The 20,734-nt window shown below is 39.2% G+C and overlaps 1 protein-coding gene across 5 annotated transcripts in view; it reads left to right on the top strand.

Moving 5' to 3' along the window:
- bcam (basal cell adhesion molecule (Lutheran blood group)) overlaps positions 1-14,635 on the top strand; it is a 50,276-nt gene extending 35,641 nt beyond the window's left edge. The window contains exons 6-17 of one of the 5 annotated variants that reach the window (XM_034873229.1): positions 74-256; positions 1,479-1,600; positions 1,742-1,883; positions 2,431-2,546; positions 3,865-4,006; positions 4,835-4,959; positions 5,731-5,872; positions 6,805-6,825; positions 7,433-7,465; positions 9,436-9,577; positions 10,719-10,818; positions 12,616-14,635. In XM_034873229.1, the coding sequence (XP_034729120.1) occupies positions 74-256; positions 1,479-1,600; positions 1,742-1,883; positions 2,431-2,546; positions 3,865-4,006; positions 4,835-4,959; positions 5,731-5,872; positions 6,805-6,825; positions 7,433-7,465; positions 9,436-9,577; positions 10,719-10,818; positions 12,616-12,618 (1,271 nt within the window). In that variant the 3' untranslated portion in view covers positions 12,619-14,635. Of the gene's footprint in view, positions 1-73; positions 257-1,478; positions 1,601-1,741; positions 1,884-2,430; positions 2,547-3,864; positions 4,007-4,834; positions 4,960-5,730; positions 5,873-6,801; positions 6,826-7,432; positions 7,466-9,435; positions 9,578-10,718; positions 10,819-12,615 lie in introns of all 5 variants that reach the window. The other 4 variants (XM_034873228.1, XM_034873231.1, XM_034873230.1 and 1 more) reach the window with 4 other exon arrangements.
- Positions 14,636-20,734: the final 6,099 nt, after the last annotated feature.

The following is a 20,734-nucleotide window of genomic DNA, read 5'->3' as shown; positions in this document are numbered from 1 at the left end:
ATGGTCTAAAATATCACATGCAGTGCAAAGCTTGGAGGATTATCTGTGTGCTTCGTTGGCTCCTATCTGTCAGAGACCTACATGATTCCCTCGGTGGTGAAGGAGTCCTCCGGTCTCTCTACCGTCAAGAGCACATTATACATGCAGCCCACAAAGGCAGACAAGGACTCTGTGTTCAAGTGCACCGTGGAGTACAGCATGCCAGGAGACCAGATCAAACAGAAGATGTCCGACACCATGACCATCAACCTCAACTGTGAGTGGAAAGGAAGGACAAAGCTTTAATTAGTGAGCTTCACAGGTGCTCCGAACAGAGCCAGGCTAGCCATATCCCCAGTTTCCAGTTTTTATGTTAAGTTAAGCAATCCCACTGCTAGCTGTAGCCTTCTATTTCCTGGACAGACATGAGTGGTATCGATCCTCTCATCTCTTAGCAAGAAACTGAATAAATGTATTTCCCAAAATGTCAAACTATTGCTTTGAATGTCAACGATTGTCCCGACCACTTAAGCACCTCCAAACTCTTTGTTTTTCTTTTTCTAGCAATGTGAGCTAGCGTGTGGTTATCAAGGGACTGTTTCTTATCAGACTTGGCACATTGAGTAGAAAAAGGGACAAATCACTAAAAAGAAAATAATGAAAGACTCCATACTTTTTTTGCTATTGTTTGCTATTTGCTCTGTTATTTTTCTGTAAGTCCATGAGCTATGATTGTGCTAGTAAACACATAGGATATTTGCACAATATGGTTTATTATGTCATGCCACAAAAAATGTGTTGGGGCAGATAGGAATGTCATTTGTTTTGCTGGTATTTAGTCAAAAAACCAAAGCATTGGATGAATTGAAATTTTGACTTGATATAAAAAGTCAGGCGATTACAAACAATTGATTCGGAGGGGGACAGGAATGTCTGTACAAGAATCTCTCCGACAGTTGTCAAGACATTTCACTGAAAGCCCAAAATGTCAACCTCCTGGTGGCGCTAGAGGAAAAAGTCAGGGAGTCACTATAAAGCTATTAGGATTTATCCTCTGGGGACCATAACGGTCTGTACACAATTTGATGGTCAATCGTCTGATAGTTGGTGAGATATTTTAGTCTGGACCCATGTGGGGAACCGACTCACATTCATAAGAAGCCAAAAAAAAGATATTGAAGATTTATGTATGCATTATCTGTAAGCTGCTCTCCGTCCTGTCTGTCCTTCCTCATGTTACTTTTCATTTTAGGAAAAACTAATGATCTTCGACATTAAATATTGTCAACAAACAGCTATTAGTATTATCTTTATTGGAGGCTTAGCTTTAATCCTGCTAAGCACTGTACTGGAATTTAATGTCCATCAAAAGAAGAATGATGAGGCAAGGAAAGGAGGAAGTACTGACAGTAAAGTAATTGATGACATACTGTATAGCAGTGGAAATGTATCCAAAGGAGGAATTTTCACCTGTTCCATGTCTGTTCTTGTCCATCTAGATCCATCTGAGAAAGCAACCTTTTCTCTACTCAACACTAGTCCAGTCAAAGAAGGCGATACTGTTACCATGAAGTGTGAAACTGATGGAAACCCTCAGCCCGAGTTTGACTTCACCAAAGATGTACGTGTCAGTTTGAGTTTTTTTCTGCTTGTGCTATATGTATCCCAATTTTTTTATACAAGTTTGATTATCTTTGTTACCCTCTCACTCAGTCAGTACTCGTGTTTCTCTCTCTGCCAATCCCCGCCCCTCCACTTTCAGGGAAAACCCACCAGTGGTCAGGGTAGTCTCCTGATACTGAAATCTGTCAAGCGGACAGATGGTGGTGTGTACAAGTGCACAGCTACGGACTTCGATAACCTGGATGCCGACTTGAGTGGAACGATCACCCTTACTGTGAACTGTGAGTGAGCCAAAGATACACACACACACACACACACACAACTGCAGGATAAGGAAACACATAAAGAACAATTAACCTCCTGTTTGTGCAGTTTCAGCTTTGCGATAAGCCTTTCTTTTCATCAGTAAATCATAGAATTTAAAGGGTTAGAATGGAATGAGCTATAACGGAATCCTGTCAGGAGGCCGATATCCAATTCAGTTTTTCACAGTTCATCTGTTACTTCAATGTTATCCCAACTACACTCTCCAATTTGATTTCATCACACACATTAAGGAGATATAGCCTAGAAATAGCAGGGAATAAGCCTAACGTGGTCTTCGAAATGGGCTCAACTTCAGACTAAGTGCATTAGCTTTGTACTTATATGAGACATTCTGCTTGGTAGGGTCGTTTTAACAGCCTTATTACATGGCTGTTCAAGCAATGAGAAGCATTTTGATTTGGACACTTAAAGTGGCACTTCTTTAACACCTTAGAATGTATGGAAGGCCTCAGATTTAATGTGTCTTCTTTTTGCTCAATTGCTTTCCATTTTCTTTGTCAGACATTGACCCAGTGAGCGTGAGCCCGGCCCAACCTCAAGACGTCATGCTTGGAGACAAAGTGGAGTGGCAGTGTAAAACCAAGGCCTCAGCTGCGCACACTGTTCAGTGGAAAAAGGTGTGCTCTATTTCTTTCTCAACCTTCCTTTACTTCTCCTTTCACAGAAAAGTGGTGTATTTTTAGGAATACAGAGCATTGCTCTTTCCCTCCTCCTTCCACATTATTAAGTCAGAGCATAATTAGATAACTATTATTCAAAACCAAACCTGTCATGCTTGCACATTAACATCAACAGCTTAATATTGAACAAGTGTTCAGTCCTTTCTGGATTTCTATATTTGAACATTTAGTGATTCTGATTCTGCGTTGATGCAAGATTTTGTTCACAGACTAAATTTCATAATGTGACACATACAGTAACTTTCTTAGTGTGCAGCTGCCATCCAAAACTGGACCCTTTGGATTGGGCACTTTGCTCCCTTTAGAGACAGGTGTGGCCCTGCTACACAAGCTGCATTGTGTCCAATAGTAGCAACTGGAGAAGATACACTGGTGTTTGTTGTCATTTTGTGAACACAAATCCATACATACACTATTAAATGCAGTATTGTATAACACATAGTACTTCTATATAATTCATTCTACATCCCAATAATTATGTAGTTAGTACATAAATTAAATTGGACTTTCATTCTTGTAGGAAACAAGCAAGTTCAGTGTATATTATGTATGATTTACAGCAGGGTGACTTCATCTCATGTGACAGTCTGAGTTTAAATGCAAACCTTCTAGAAGGGCAACAGCTGATTATGGTTATAGTTAATTCAAACAATTAGGAGTTTGCGTACTCTGTTTGCAGCAGGCCAATTGCAATAGCAACAAAAACTCACTCCTACTGGTTTTCAAGGGGAAAAACATACGTATTTTCCATAGTAAACTTACCAAAGAAATTACGATTTCTTAAACTGTTCAACCACATGTCAGTGTTGTAGCAGTGGTGTTTCTGGTGTTTTGGTATTCATCTCCTCTCCTCCACTTGTTATGTGCAGAATGTTCCTCCTGTGTCAAGCCTGTTGTTGTGGCCTGTGTATCTATTGTTGTGTCTCCTGGGTGTGATAGAAACTCACCAACTGCTCCTTTTCTGGCTAGAGAACGTGTTTGTTCTTAGTAAGAAGGATTCCTATGAGAAGAAGTTGAGAGGGATTAAAAGAGACAGATTCATCATGGAGGACGGACTTTGATCTGTTATCACTGTGCTTTGGAACAGTGTGTGTGAAGGTTGTTCTGCTTTTCCCAGCATAGCAGCGCGCCTTCAAACTAGATATTCACAAAGCAGTTTTCTCTCCTATTCACATGCACAGAATACAACGAATGAATTGAAGGTGGATGAAATGACTCCACTGGGTTTTATTTCTGTTTTTGTGTGAAACTCTAGGGCTCCGAGGTGCTTTCACAGGACGGCATGCTGTCAATACAAGATGTTTCCTATGATAAAGCTGGAGAGTACATGTGTGTTGGAGCCGTGCCATCTGTGCCAGGACTCACAGCCCAGGCCAGTGTGAACCTCACTGTCAAAGGTATAAACATATACACATACACTCATGCACAGCATGCAGCATGAGATCTCCACTGCTATTTTTCATGCACACAGTCACATGCATACAGTTCAAACACACACACACACACACACACACACACACACACACACACACACACACACACAGAATGACAATAATAGTCAGTGTTAAGGTGTGCCTGGTATTGTTTCAGTCTGGGGAAGGAGGTTCATGGTTGCAACTGAGGGAAGGTGTGGCTTCCTACTTTGTTCATAATTTAGCTTCAATATCCGTTAGTGGACTGTATAACATCATCAGTGGAAACAACTCATATTTTATCATAACCTTTTGCATAAACATTTATTTCAATCGGATCTCACTCTCAGAACATTTATAAACACGAGTTCTTTTTACTTCAAATGATGAGTTGTAGTTTGAATAAAACAGCCCTGGCGGAAACTGTGTGTTTTTGAAACCTGTTCCTTCTCATAATAATGAGAACACAATAAACCAAAATAGAGATTAGTATGGAATTGAGATACCCCTGGCACTCTTGTGATGTAACACACTTACTGGGAGATCAGCCCCAAACATGTTTGTACTCTGCCTCTTCAGTTGAGTTAACTTAACCAAATGTGTTTTCTATTTTTTCTAAGTCAAGATGGCTTTTGATTCCTGTGGGCCCTAACCCACACACACACCCCAACTCGCCCCATCTGTTTTTGTGTGTGTGTGTGTGTGTGTGTGTGTGTGTGCGTGTGTGTGGGTGTGCGTGTATGTTCGAGCGTTTGCTTTGTTGTTTATACCACAAGTTCCCCTTGTTCACTGGCTTTCTCACACCCTTTCCAGGAAAGCCGATTATTGAAACCCCCGCCGTTGGAGAGGTGGAGAAGGAAGGAGACATGGTGACTCTGAAGTGCTCGGCCTACGGCTCTCCTGCTCCTCAGTTCACCTGGAAGCCATCAGGAAAAGAGGTACGGATGTAAAAACACAGTCGAGACAAGCATCATTGTCTTACCTGATCTAGTCTGAAATTACAGGAATCCCTCTAGATGTATATGCTACTTCCCTGGAAGGGATTGCAGAAGTAAAAATATAAAACCAAAGGAAAACTTTGAGCTTTGACTATCAGTGCTTTCATTTGAGTCAATGTGTAAAGTTTGAAGCATGTTTTTTTTTTCATTTGAAGTTCTTGTTGGTGGGCTAGTTGTTAAACTTGATAAGCAGTAGGAAAAAGGAGGGACAAAAACAGCACAAGTCCATGGAAAGTCATAGTTTATTCTAATATTTCACATTAGTGTAATAAAGTTAAAGAAAATCCCATACGAAGCAGCTTTGAAGAAAACTACCGGGGGAACACAGCTTCATGATTGAAATATTACATACAATAAAGGCATAAAATGAGAAGAAACTTTATGATCCCTGTGAAAGATTTGATCATTTTTTAAAAGCAAAAAGCGATTTATGTAAGATCAAAGAGGAGATTGATTTAAGCTTGCACGGCTGACCATTTTCAACAGCAAATCTTGATAATTATTGTAATTATGATGATAATTATTATCATCTTGTATAAATGAGAATGAAGAAATATGGAATACAGTATTCATTTTATGTATTTGGAAAAAGAGTGAACCAGTTCAAAAATATTAAAAGGAATTTGTGCGACAAATTTAAAATGTATGCAAGAAATGATGAGGGAAACGGTAAAAATGCATGTTGTCCTTCTGCCATCTCTCTCCTGCCAGTCAGTATTAGTGGAAGGGAACAAGGTTGTGAGCACTGTGACCCTACAAGCCACGGCCGCGGTCATGAAGGACGGGGCGACCTGCGAGGTCTCCAACCAGCACGGAACAGATAGCAAGACCTTTGTGGTATCTCTCAAAAAAGGTCAGTGTCAGGAAAGGATGGAAACGCTGATGCTACTTTACCTTCCTCCCTCCTTCATGTTTTCCTCACAACCTTTCCCCATCTCAGTAACATTGCAAAGATTTGACCCATCTTATTGTTTGGGGATCCTGAAACTGTAATCCATGCATTTGTGTCTTCCAGACTTTATTACTGCAATGCCCTTTTTTTCTCCAAATTGTGCCACCAGAGGCCTTTCACTTGCTCAGAGCACTGCAGCCTGAATTGTGACATAAACTAGAAAATATGATGACATAACACACATTCTGGCCTCTCTTCACTGGCTTCCAGGGCAAGCCAGAGCTGATTTTAAGGTTCTTCGTTTAACATATAAGGCCCTGCATAGACTTGCACCACCTTATTTATCTGAGTTTATTACACCATTTACACCAGCACGCACTCACTGCTCCCTGGATGCTTGTCTCCTGGTCATTACCCAATCCAAATCAGTTGGTTGTAGAGCATTCTCCTCCTGTGCCCCTCATTTGTGGAATGGCCTCTTACTACACATTAAAGAAGTTCACTCAGTTGACATTTTTTAAATTTAGATAAAAAATCAAATTTTACTCATTCTATTACAGCCAACCATAACACACCATCCTTTCTGCACAAACACTTATTTTCCTATGTTGCTGATTTCGCATTGCTGATTATTACTGCTTTAATGCTGTTCAATTGTTTTGTTGCTGTCTTTTATTTCTTTGTTCCTTTAATTGTAGAGTGCAATGAGACTGGTGATTTTACACTTTAAATAGAATTTGATGGATTGATTGATCTTAATCCCCAATGAATTATTTCCCACCAAATCAACTCATACATGTAACAAGAAATATAGACATTGCATACAGTAATCAGACCACAAGTAACCTGCAAACTAACCCTTTTCTTCCTATTCTTCTCCTATCTTGCAGAAATCGACAACTCCGCTGACAGAGGTAGAGCCTTCTCCCTTCTCCTCCTCTCCTCCCTTCTTCTCTCAGGACTCTTTGTTGTACAGACCCTGTAACTTAGCAATCCCCCTCCTTCCATCTCCTCTTGCCCCAGCGCACACACACACACCCACCCACGCGCACGCACACGCACACGCACACACACACACACATACACATACACACACACACACACACACAAACAGAGTCCATCAGCTGTACTGGAATCTTGTATATTTGCCCTCTTGCTACCGAACACTGTGGATATTGTAAATTGTTATTCTTCTTCTCTTGTCACCTTTGTATGATGTCTGTCCTATATTTTGTGGATCCTACTACAACTTTTTGTGGCCCCTTGGGGACAATAAAGGAATATATTCTATTCTATTCCTTCCTTTCCTCTCTTTGTTTCGTCACTGTGTCTCCTTTTTGGTCACCTCTTCTTTCCGACTACCTTCTTATTTCACACTTTTTCTTTTCGCCGGGGTGTTGTGTGTGTAGGATTTAGTAACCTTAGCTTTTCTGTGCGTATGCTCTTTGTGGTGTGTGTGTGTGTGTGTTGTGATTGGTGCTTGCTATACTATGAGACTGAGAAACTCTCTTTCTCTCAAAGTGCTGCTCTCTGGAAACCCTGTGCTTAAGTCAGGTCTGTATCGCTAACCCTATTCACATGTGTTTGGCATTCGTCTAGAACTAGAAGTCAATGTGTTTGTGTGTGTGTGTGTGTGTGTGTGTGTATTTATGTCTTTGTGTGCACACACAAATTATAATTGTTTATTTACAACAGCTAATGTGTTTGTCTATCCATACTTGTATTAGTATAGTGAAGAGGACAGACTTTATATTAGGACTTAAAAAGGAAGTTACATTGTGATGACTAACCATCACCACTTGAAGTTTAAAAACTACTTCTCTTTTCGATTGATCAGCTGATTATTTTCTTATTTAATCAATGATTCATTCGGTCTCTTAAATGTCAGAAAAGAGTGAAAAAACAACTGTTACAATATTCAAAGGCTTAAGTTGACTTCCCCACATTCCTTGTTTTGTCCAAAACCTCCAAATTGTCAATTTACTATTACGTTGCTTTTAATGGAAAGGTTTCTTAACATAAGAACCTAGATGGACAATACGGAGGAAAATAAGCTTTCCTCCACCTTGGACACAGCAAAACACAGCCACTCATCACAGTCAAAAAAGAGAGAAGTTATATTCAATCACACAATTATACACAATTATACAATTATATTCAAATTTGCATCAATATTTCAATTAAAAATTTGCATCAATATTTCAAGTTTGTTTGCAGCTAATTTAACTCATGTTGAGGTCCAATTTGTTAGGAATGTTCATACCATCATATAACTACCTGGACTCTTCTCATCACATTAAAGTTGCCACGCAACCAGTGGAGATTGCAGGACGTCACTCCTCCCCATCAAGAAATAGTACACCACATGGCCACCATTAAACAAAATTGATATAACATGCAATAGTGAGCTTTACTTACTTACTTACTGCTCTCATAATGTTACCACACCGCACATAGCTGTACATACTGTAAATATCTGCCTATATGGTTCATACAAAATATCCAAATTTACTCTGTTTTTCTAATATAAATTCAGCTGTTACACTGCATATATCTATATTATTCTTACTACTATTTTAATGTCCCTGCTACTACATTGCACATATCAGTACAGGTTGTTCATACACTGTTCATGTTAAAAAGCCATATTTATTCTGCTATTATAACACTGCACTGTATTTCTTGTCCTGCCTATGCACCGCCTGTCTATACTTGAACATCGCATTGCACTTTTTTGTAGTTCTGGTTGGATGCAAACTGCATTTCGTTGTCTTTGTACTTGTACTCTGCACAATGACAATAACTTTAAATCTAATCTAATCTTTAGTTAGAGGTGATGCTTGGCAGATTTCTTTTAACCATTTGGCAGAGCCAGGCTAGCTGTTAAGGGACACCAGCCAATTAGAAATAAGGATTCTTAATGGCAATTGTATGAAGTGGTGTTGATTTATGTCAAACAACATCAAATCATTGTAGTGTCATGTCCTCACAAGTATAATAATACAAGTGTAGATGGACGGGTAGGTATGTTCCATGTTGTTTTCTGGCTCTGGTCAGCTGTCTAGTATTATCTGTGAGTATACAGACCCGGTTTTTGGGTCCAATCACTTTTCAGTCATTGCATTCAAAAATTACACTAACTCATCTCCCCCCTCCTTCTCCTCTCCTCTCCATTCCATCCATCCTTTGTATTTATCTTGATACCCATCTTCTCCCTCTCTCCATCCTGCCCTACCCATCACTTCTACTCTTCCTCCAATGGTACCCCAAATTAACTTTATTTCCTCCCCTTGCCTTCCTCTCTTCTACCCGACCAATGAAAACACCACCCTGATTCCCCTCTCACTACCACTGCTCTTTCAAAATCAAAAACTCCCCCTCTTCCTCCCACCTCTTTCACTGTGATCAATCCTTCACTCACCCCTTCCATGTCTTCCTCCTTCCTCTTTCCTCCCTCTTCCATCCCACCAATTCTCCACTCTTCCATCCCTCTTTCCATGTGTCCCTCCATTGTGGCGCTATAGCTGACAAGCAACAGGGAGGCTCCAGCGGGGTGGTTATAGCCGTGGTGGTGTGCGTTCTGCTGCTCCTGCTGATGGTGGCTCTCATCTACTTCCTGAACAAGAAGAGCAAGCTGCCCTGCAGCAAGAAGGACAAGAAGGAAGTGTGAGTAGAGAAGAGGGGAGGAGGGAGTGAGGGAAGGAAGAGAAGGGAGCAATGCAGGTTTTGATTCTCAATAACCACAGAAGGTACTACTACACTGTGATGCTTTTGTAAGGATGTTTCTTGTGAAAAAAAGATTTGAATCAAACTCTTCTGAAGTAGATTTATGATGGGCTCTACAAAGAAAACAGTGATGATAAAAGAAGTGGCATGTTCTAGCGTGTGTACAATTTCTTTACAAAATAAATTAAGTCAATACAAAGAGAAGAATATTGCACATAAAATAGAAGCATCAATAATTCTATGAATAAATAAATCAAATTAAAAAAAGTTAGAGATGGGTGCAAATTACAAGGAATTACGAGACTATTGGATGAGAAAAAAATGCCAAATTTCTACAGAAGAATAGATTAAATTATGTGAAATTTAGTATACCAATAGTCTTGATTGCTCCACTCCATTAAATTATGCAGAGAAACATGCTGAGGTTCCCTATTTGTCAAAGAAAAGGCCATATTTTGGTGCAACAAAAGAAACAACTACCCAAGACTAAAAAGTTGTGTGAATTTGGTCCATTTATGATAACTAACCTAAAATATGACTTTTTCCTTATTTTATTTTTTTTTTGCCTGAGTTGAGTGTTTTCAGTCTGATAGTTTTTGAAGTTTGTTATATTTAAATCAAGATATCCTAATTAGCAAGAAGAGCAGTTTTATCACATTGTAGATTTGGAAACCTTAAAGGTCCCATAGCATGAAAATGTCACTTTGTGAGGTTTTTAACATTAATATGCATTCCCTCGGCCTGCCTATGGTCTCCCAGTGACTAGAAATGGTGATAGGTGTAAACCGAGGCCTGGGTATCCTGCTCTACCTTTGACAAAATGAAAGCTCAGATGGGCCGATCTGGATTCTTGCCCCTATTGAGGTCATGAACCTTGCTGATGTACCTTTACCTCCCCTTTCTCTGCTTTGCCCACCCAGAGAATTTGGCCCACCCATGATAGAGAGAGGTCATGGTTTTCAAATGAGCAAAGTGGCAGTTGGTCCAAAAAAAAAAAGTTGGCCCAACCTCCACCTTGATTGTGCAAATAGTTCAATTTTCTTACATTGTTCTTCCTTTTTCTCTCCGGCTCTCTCTGCAGGGCCAGTGGAGAGGTGAACAGCGACATTGTGGTGGAGATGAAGACAGACAAGGCCAACGAAGAGGCCGGTCTCCTTAACAAGAGACCGGCCAAAGAACAGGTCAGGCCAATGGACACAGGCATCAAGGGGTTAACGGTCATAGACCTGGGTTTTGGTCAATAGTGAGCTAGTCTAAATCCTTGATGTTCCACTTCTGGGATTGCTCCATTGCTGACGGAAATTCTGCCAGATGCACCTTTTGAGATTGTACGCCTCTTTTCAACCAGTTTCAACCAACAATTTCCTTACGCTTTCTTTGTGTTGGCATTTTAATCTCCAGTGGATTTATGAGGACCACGATTAACTGCTCCTCAGATCTCCTCAGATCTCCTGATCTCCTCTTTTGAACAAAATGTTCTACCAATACAATGCCACCAAAAGCATTTAGCGTTTTTCTCCCATCCTCCTCCGCAGCACTGTGGAGGAAGGTTTTGCAAAGCATGACTAGTAGTGAGCTTACTTGCTTCTGCATTCATGAATGTGACTCATGATGCTATGGACTAATGATATGCAGTCAACGACTTTATTGCTATCAAGGACAGTGCAGTGGATAAAAACAAAGCCATTTCTGATCTGAAAGAACTTCTCACATTAAAGTAGTTTCCAATTAGTCACATTTCTTCATCACTCATCGGTCACTTTTTGTGGTCAGGCCTGTACAATGAAGATTCTTATCACAGGAAAAAAAAGCCTTTGGTTATGTTTTGGGGAAACTACTTCAATTTGGCTGGTAAATGTAATTACTGTACATGAATTACATTCCGATTATTCGGATGTGTAGCAGAAAGCAATAGTAAATTACAAAGCAGTATAATAATCAGACATCCTTTTTGGATATATTGTAGTGGTTATGTAGACATAAACCTGCCTACAAAGATCCTGCATAGTGGATGTGATCAGCTACACATAAACACAAGCTTTAGAGTCAGCAGAAATATCTTCAGACACCTCAGTCATGCTGATTGAGAGTCGAAAGTCAGTTTAGTTCAAATAGAGCAGGTCTGAGGAAGCTGTCCTTGCAGATCAAACGATGGAGTGTGACAGCTGCAGCAGAGTCATGTGAAAATGTCATCACCAATGTGAAACATTTCAGCATGAAATTTATAGTAGTGGCATATTTGACGGGACTGTAAAAGCCAGTTTAAGCAAGTCTTGTTTTATGTGATTTCTGAACCGACTGACAGCAAGACTATGACATTTCAGAACTGCAGGGAGACTGCAGACACATTTTCTTTGCCTTTGAAATGGATACAGTAAAATGAAGAAGTAAAAGTCAGTCTTTCCATATGCTATCAAGTGACGTTTCTTCCCTAAGATGTCACTAAAAAATTAGCATCCCCTAAGATGACTTCTAAAAGGCAGCCCCAGCTATAGACATGTTTAATTTTATTTGTTAATTTATTATTTCATTTTGATTTAACAGATTTATTCTGGAGAATGTCTTACTATACCAAACACACAAGTAGCTTAAAATGCCAGCTGCAGAACACATGACATTGCACCCAAAACACCTTCAGAAGTATTATAATGGAAGAAAATATTGTTCTACAAGCATTCGGTTATTTAATAATTTAGATTTCACATATTGACCAATAACCTGAATACCAATTGTATTGCACATGTTGATGAGGAAAACATTATATAATTATATATGAACAGCAGCAATGAAACCCTGACCAATTCATACAGTGTTATATATTATGTGAATATGAATTATTTTAATGTAATGCTACTGTACTCTAAAGGCAAAAAGTTACCGACTGTTAATTAGTGCATTTCTTCTCATTATAAGCAGATATCCATCTATAATGATGCATATTGGTCACATTGTTCTTTTTGTGTTTTTCTTTCTGACAGTGATGAAACAAGACAGTAAAAGTAACCGACAGAGGGATGAAGGGAAGAAGGAGAACAGTTATGAAGACAACAGAGCTCATTTTTATTAACTACACGAGACTGGGGGGGACAACAACATGAACGTTTTTTTTTTTTTGGCGACCTCGGGGAGCACCATATTTGGCATTGGTTATACTTGTTTTACAACCTGGAGTAGAGCTTTTTTAGATGGAGTTTCTCCATTTAAATATTTGTTTTAAGAGACTCCATCCAAATATGCTACTACAGGTGTAAAACCATACATGTGCATCACTGGATCCGATTATTATTATCATTGTTGCTTTTGATTCTTCCTCACCAATCACATCCTTTGTCGACTCCTCAGCAGAATAGAGTTGCATAGCAAAGTGTGGCTGAGACAATCCAAACACAGTGGCAGAATCTTTCTCATCAACCCCAAATGAAACACTGCTTTTCAGAGTGTGTGTCTACATGCAAGTGTTTCACATGGAAAGTCTATTCTGCCTTGGAGTCTGCACTTAAATTCGGTGTTCTCTGCTGGGTATATTGGGGAAGATTATCCCACAGTGCCATTCTCTTTTTTGATTCACCTCAATAAAAAGTGATGATTTACGCTCACAAGATTTAATCCCTCTACACACTGTTTGGCACACACCGCTGTAACATTTCCGCTCAAAGAAGCTCTGTGTTTGCGTTAGTGCTGTTTACTTAATTGCATATTTGCCAACTGTTAATGTTTTTGTTGTTGTTGTTGTTTTTCCCCAATATCCCTAAATAGCTTTCTGTAGAAGCAGCTCAAGCATTTAATAATGCCAATCCTTTCGCTTAATTTGCTTGCGTTTTTTAAATCCAGCTAAAAAGCCACCAAACAGGCAAGCTATTAGGTTGTAAATTAGTTTTTGCCATTTCCGGCATACTGTTTTTCACTTTGTTCACTTTCCTCTCCTCTTTTCTATATAAATTCAGATATTACGATTACCATGTCTACAAAGCAGGGGGTGTACTGTGCATTAGTTTAAAGTCTTTGTGGTTACTAAGCTGCTGGACTGGGATGGTGTTGGGACCATAATTGCTCTCATTTCTCACAGAGTCTTTCGCTACCTTTCAGTCCTCTACTTCGGGATGAAACCATTCTCATAAGTGCAGCATGCTACGGTTCTGCTCAGAAAGCCCAATTATCATCAGCTTTCACTGTAAAAGTGGTGGTGAAATGGTCTTTGGTCAACAATCTCAAACTGTGGCCTGCTGTGTTGTCATTTTGCCTGTGACAACTAAATGGGACTTACATGGTCTGCAGCATAGTAGTCACAGGTTCACCTTTAAGGAGAAATCACTGGCACAGGTTCACTCTTGTTTGATACAAGCAGGGAAGGGAAGGAGGGAAGGTGTAGGAGGAATATTTCATGTACTTTTTATAAATGCCAAATGGAAGAGTTGTTGAGTGTCACAGCAGGAGTGTTTTTCTGTTTTTACCCTACACTGTTGGCCGACCAGAGAGGTTTGATAGCGGGTTGACGTGCCCTTTAACTTTGTTGTACACTGGAACCAATGGCCTTGATTTTAAAAAGAATGTCACCTCAAACCACTATCTCCGCCCAAAAGGCTTGTTTTATTTTGTAATGTCTGTCTACTGATCTTGCCATATTCACTGTTAGCAAACCTGTGATGGCAGGCAAAGATAGATAAGTGAACTTGGGACATTGTGTTTTGCTTTTTAATGTTTTATATGAAATGTTGTGGTATAAAAGTGTTTTTTCTAGAAAGGGGGATTCTTAATTTTGGAACTACTGAGTTTTAATTTTCCCATGCTTTTTCACTTCCTCTAAGAGAAGAGTGATTTTTATTTAGGATGCTTTTTTATGAGATATTCTCAGTGCTTTATTTCTCTCTCTGTACTGTAAACTGTATATTTGTGGTACGCTGTTGTGACCTCTGTGGTGTGTTGATGTATCTTTTTATTTTGTTGCAGCTGTGTAGAATTTATAATGAAACAAGATTCAAGAAAACCAATCACAACACTGTATTCTTTTTGTTTTTATCCCCATATGTGCAACAGGCAATTTGCACAAAGCTGTTTTGTGATTTCTTTAGCGATATCACTGTTACTTCTTTTATCACTAATGGGACTAAATTGATTTTGAAATACACTCTGTATGCTTTTTTAGATACACAAAGTTGTATGGGAGTGAGAAACTGTATCTGGCCAGATGATAAGGCAAATAAAACCCTCACACAAACCATTGAACATTATCCCTAAAATCTTGAAACCAGACCAAAAAGCAAATCAGAAATCAAATAGCTTTTGATGGAATTCACCCTTGTATGTTTTTTTTTTACATTTCCTAAAAGATGACATCTAAATTGATTCCTTGTTTGCACCAAAGTTTAATCTCTGATATAAGCAACATTATGTAAATTTCTCCCACGTTGATTGATCCCATGATTTGTTATGACAGAATAGAATGATTGAGGAAGCTCACGTTTTGCATTGATAAGAGCCTAAGGGATGGGCTCACTGCCAACTTCATGATGCAGCATTCTCACTGCTCACTTTCATGTTTAGAAATGACTGTAAATGAAGCCGGCATTAATCTTCAACAAATTGCTGTTCGGCTCTGTACATTGATGAGTTGAACAGTTAGGATGATTCTTATCAACAGCTAAACATCACTGACTATTTAAAGATTCATATAAAACCAAAATTAAATCAATCATAAGACAGGAGGATGAAAGGATTCTTCAAAAACATCTAAATTAGACAAAATATCTCCTTGACAGTATACACTAACCTTGGACCACTTTGTAACAATTTTGCCTAACACCACGCTTTTACATAGGCTTTTTGGTTACGGGCCTATCAGCGCTGTTGTCTTGACACACACGCCCTACTCTTCTAGCTCTTCCATTTGGAAATTAAAAGTCTCCCATCAATGTGACCCGGAGAAATCGATCTGTGCTAGGAATACAAAGCAGCAAAGATAGAAGCAAGCTGTATGAGTGTATTGGCGGATAAGGATAATTTATGGAAATTGTAAATAACGGTGTCATCCCCTGCTGATGTGATGGACGTGAGGGTTCATGTCAGCATCTCCAGGGGTTTCAGACTATAAAACCTACAGTAAAACCATCAAACATTTGCTGTTTCAGATGCATTTTCACAAAGGAAAACAATCTCTCTGATAAACTGAATGTTTCTACCATTTAGGATGCAGTTGGTAGGCAGCGCTGACCAAATATGAATCAAGATTCTGTTACTGCATTGACTATTTTGTGCCTTAAATATTTCCAGAAACATATTAGCCTATAGGCCTACTGTTAAGCTGTCAAATAAGCAAGTTTATTGTAACCGTGACCATGCAGCCGTGTTGAATAGTGGAGCCTTAAACAAGCACCATCAGAAAAGCTAAACTTTCTCATTTTTACAGCTAAACTAGTACACTAAAATGGGTTTCTCGATAGGCTACATTTGAGGCAAGAAACAGGCAATGTAGAAACAGAGTCTTGTTTCATTCTTTGATTAAGTTAAATAATATACCAAAAACACACACAGATATAAAAAAAAATCTATAGGCTTCCACTCAATCTGTATTTTAAATCACCCTAGTATGAAAACCTGCAGTGTCAAAGTATTTAAAAGTAGGCTTATCTTATTTAAAGCCAGACTTTAAATAAGATAAGAATATATCATTTTGGCTGAACAGCATACACTGGCCATAAGGATCAGGAACAGGAAAATGCTAATTTAATTTAGGCTAATGTTACTTTAATTCCCCAAGATTCTCTGAAGTCAATTGAGCAGCTGCCACAAGCAGCTAGAAAACAGCAAACAAGGTAAGTTATGTTGCACTTCACTTTGTAGCCTACTCCAAAGCCACAGGAATTAGATACATTACTCGTTATTTGTATCACTCACTTTAAGTGTATAAACAAAAAACAAGACTGGTTTTACAAGCGGTCATTTTGGAAGTGACTTTCGGCTTTTAACTGACCATCAACTGCTAGCCTCGGTGACGTCCCGTCCGCACAGGGAAGCTAGGGTTCAAATCCATGGTTCACACACACCATGCAACAACAACATCAGTTGGTACCAGGTGTATGCCAGTGAATAGCGTTAGCAAGCTAGCTAAAAACACACAACCCCAAAAATATGAATTTTGAGTTACGGGGTGTTGCATTTCTTCTCTTCCTTGGTTGAGGCTAGCCGCTAGCAGTTACGTTATATAGCTAAAGCAAGCTAACATTAGCCACCGTAAGTTACCCTGTTTGTACAGTCTAACTGGGTTTTCCAGGCCAAGAAAGCCCGCAAGTGGCAAAACCGCAGTGTAGGTTACTGAATCAAGAGAAGGTTTCTTCCATTGCTTAATCTTCCACTTTTGATTTGCAAGTGAAATATTGTCTTATTTATTCTTTCTTTTAACAGTGCTTTAAGTAGGCTAAATGTTCTCTGTGATGCTGGTTTGAGTGTGATGACATGTATACATAAGGACAGTAAAACAGGCTTTAACTGTGTTCTAGGGATCAAGAGTGTGTTGAGGAAATCTGTGTGTGTGTTTGTGTGTGAGAGAGAGAGAGGATCACTGCTTTTCAGTCTTGTTAACAATGGGGGAGGGATTACTGTCATTCCTCCCAGTGTCCTCTTTCCCTCTACCCACTGTGAGTTTTCTTGCTGGGTTTAGTTACAGTAGCTTTAAACTGATTTAGCCATTTAGTGTCAGCCTATTGAGGGAATACACTACTGTTTGTCCCCTCGGCCTGCTGGACCTGGATCTAATGGCTACTCAGTAGCACTTGGCTTCAGCCCAGTATAATCTCACACAGAAATAGACACACTATTCTGCATGCGGCGCTGTTGCGATGGATCCAGGTTGAACAATGCTCTTGTGGCAGCCTCGCTGATAACATGTGCTCCATCATTCTACATAATCAGCCCACACATGTAGTGCACACATGACCCCAAGAGCAATGGATCAAGGAGAAGTTCAGCATAGATGTAGAGATTAATAGGACCAGTTGTGTCAAGGGAGCAAGGGAAGGAAGAAGATAATTAATAGAGAGACTTAAAAAGGCTAGAACGTAAAAGGGAAACATTTAGATGTGAAATTAGATTTAAAGGCAGAGTGGGGAGGGGAGCAAGTAAAGGAGGAGATGGTGTAGAATAGGAGGGGTTACTGTCAGGATGAGAGGAAATGGAAGTAGTGACTGGTGACGAAGGACAGAACAGAAGATGCCTTGTTAATAGATCATAAATCGGCATTGGCTTTAACAGATATGGGCTCAGGAGAAATAAAACAGTAGGGAGGAGGGAAAGGAAGGAGTAGGAAGGGAGGTAAAGTGTGAAGGTTTCTAGCAGAGAGGTGGACACTGATAAAGAATGAAAGAGTGATTGTGTGATGAATGTGTTTATCTCCCTCAGTCCAGAGGTTTAATATCCTGTGTGGGTTGAATGTGTTTACTGTTTGTGTGTGATTATGAGAGACAGAACAGAGAGATAGTACCTGTGTGCTCAGTAAGTGTGTGCATCTGTGTGTGTGTTAAACCTGACTGTCTGAGCCAGTCTGCATTTATTTGCTGTATTTCTGAGATCTTAACTAGCAGCACGGATGATTTGTTTCATTGATTGTATCTGTGATTGGGCTATTAAAGCGACCCCCTGCCACCTGAGCTGTAACGAGTGTGTCCCCGTGTGTCGCTCAGAAGTATCAGGGCACCTGTGGGATGTTTGGTTATTAAGCCACAGCTGGGTTTGCTTTAATTTTAATTAGGCTACTCTGTGTTCTGTCTGATGGAATGAGAGGCAAATACAACAGAGGGAGAGGATATCATCAGCAGGGTTTATGAGCTAAAGTGTGCAAAAACAACACTGATGTGTAGAACCAACAATGTGATAGGACAGAAGTCTTCAACATGTTTTTTAGCCAATGACCCCTTAACTAAGAGAGGGACGGAGCAGGGACAGTTGCAGGGACCCCCTATATACAGTACATATATACATACATATATACGTATGATATACACATGAAGTTGCATATTAAACTGGGCCTTAAAAACATGTAGGACGGCCTGAAACCTTTTATACCTTTTTTTGTATAGAATATTGAGCTATTAAAATAGCCTAAATAATTTTGCCGCGATGTTATAAATCATGTTTTAATGTTTAACATACATGTGTCACAGTGAATTATCTGTATTTGTGGATGGCTAGCTTAGTGACTACCTTACCTATGGGCCAGTAACCCTATCATGAGTGGGAACCTAAATTTGATGTGTTAGATTTATGTTAAGACTTTTTAAATTTTTGAAAAAAATTAAAGAATTTGGAGGCCCCCCTGCATTAACTCTGAAGACCCTCTAGGGGTCACGGACCCCCTGTTGAAGATCCCTGTGATGGGAGATTGAGAGCTGTGTTTATGTGCTCCACTATCTTTGAGTTAATCATGATGACATGATGGTGTGTGAGTCAATTTCCAAGGGTCAAAGTTCATTTCAATTTTTGGTGACAGGCTGAGGTCAACTCCCAGATTCAGTTAAACTATTAAAAAGACAACGTCGGGACTATTTTTATTATTTTTTTAAACAACAACCATTCAAACATTTCCCTCAACACAGTCCAAAATGCTAAATGTTAAATGCTATTTAGTTATGTCTTTTGCATTTGCGAACCTATCATAATTTGTAAATTTCAAAGATTTTATGAATTTTTCATTAATGAATGACATTGTATTCCTGTCTAATTCTAAGACCTCAGGCATAACCAGGTTTTGGTATAGATTGTCAAAACCCCAAGTCCAAAAAAACGCTGCCACCATTGTTTACACAGGACAATATCCATCATAGAAGAGGATACAATTTCCTTTTCTGCAGGCACAATAGCAGCAGCAGACTGTACCAGAATACAATGGAGCTTATTAAAGTTGCCGACAAATTACATCACATTCCAGACTGCAGGTAAAGTAGTAGAGGGAGGGTAAATAAAGTAAAACTTAACATAACACCTAGATGTCCACAAATATTCTCATATCTGTTCATTTTTTGTTTATTATTTAGTTGAATATTAATTCTAAAAAGTGACATGTTGCATATGTTCTATAACAAAATACTTGAGTGAATAATTAACTATCAAGCTTTAATTCAGCAAAAAGCATTGTTAGTATAATTTAATAATAGTTCAGTGCTCAAAAACTCAGCTTTATCTGCTTCAGGGAGAAGCATACAGAGAAACAAAACTAACACAAATCTCTTGTGTGAAAAAAAAACAAGCCCAATATTGATCTAAAAGAAAGTCACAGAAGCTAAGCTCGTAACAACGCATCTAGAGACTGGGATGTTTGTTTTTTGAGACATTGAATAATGCACTTCTTACTTGTGAAATAGTGAATTTTTGTACATATTTTGTAGGGGTGGGAAATATAATGAATTCTTAGATACATGGTGATTCTCTTCAGAACAATTCAATGCTTGATTCTGATAAGTTATTAATCAGTTGTTAACACAAAACTAACTTTTATTTAAAAGTCACTGTCCCCGGACATGTACAAATCAGAAAACAGAGTGACTGAAAGAGGATGGGATAATGGACAACAACTTAAGACGGGTGAACAACCAGAATGATCCGACAAGAGATAAAGGAAACACTGGGGTTAAATACAAGAGGTAACGAGGTAATGGGGAACAGGTGAGACGTCAGGTGGGTCACATTAGGGCGGGGCAGGACAATCAGACAGACAAAGTAAAGCTAGACTAAACAAGACAAGACAGGAAGCCGACTTCCACAATAAAGCAGAAGCATAAACACACACAGGGAAACATAAGACAGAATCTATGACACCAGACTAGGGAGAAAACCGGGACGACAACACAGGGAAGGCCAAACGGGAAAAAAACCCCAACCCACAACACACATGATCTACTAAGACATACATAAAATAATTTGGCAAAACACAAAAAGGCTGTTCATCTACTTTATCCCATTACATCTGACCACCTCATGTGTCATGTTCTAAGAAGCCAATTATCCTCCTTTAAACATGACTGAGTCTCTGACATGGAAGGTTACTGTGAGAGGAGGTGACTTTCACAAGCATGTTTAAGGCTTAAGCATGGAATGACTACAAAACTAAAA

The sequence above is a fragment of the Etheostoma cragini genome, chromosome 6 (genome assembly GCF_013103735.1).
Source record: "Etheostoma cragini isolate CJK2018 chromosome 6, CSU_Ecrag_1.0, whole genome shotgun sequence".
Taxonomy (NCBI): Eukaryota; Metazoa; Chordata; class Actinopteri; order Perciformes; family Percidae; genus Etheostoma; species Etheostoma cragini.
Note: the sequence above shows the minus strand (reverse complement) of the source record. Positions and strands in the feature narration are given on the sequence as shown.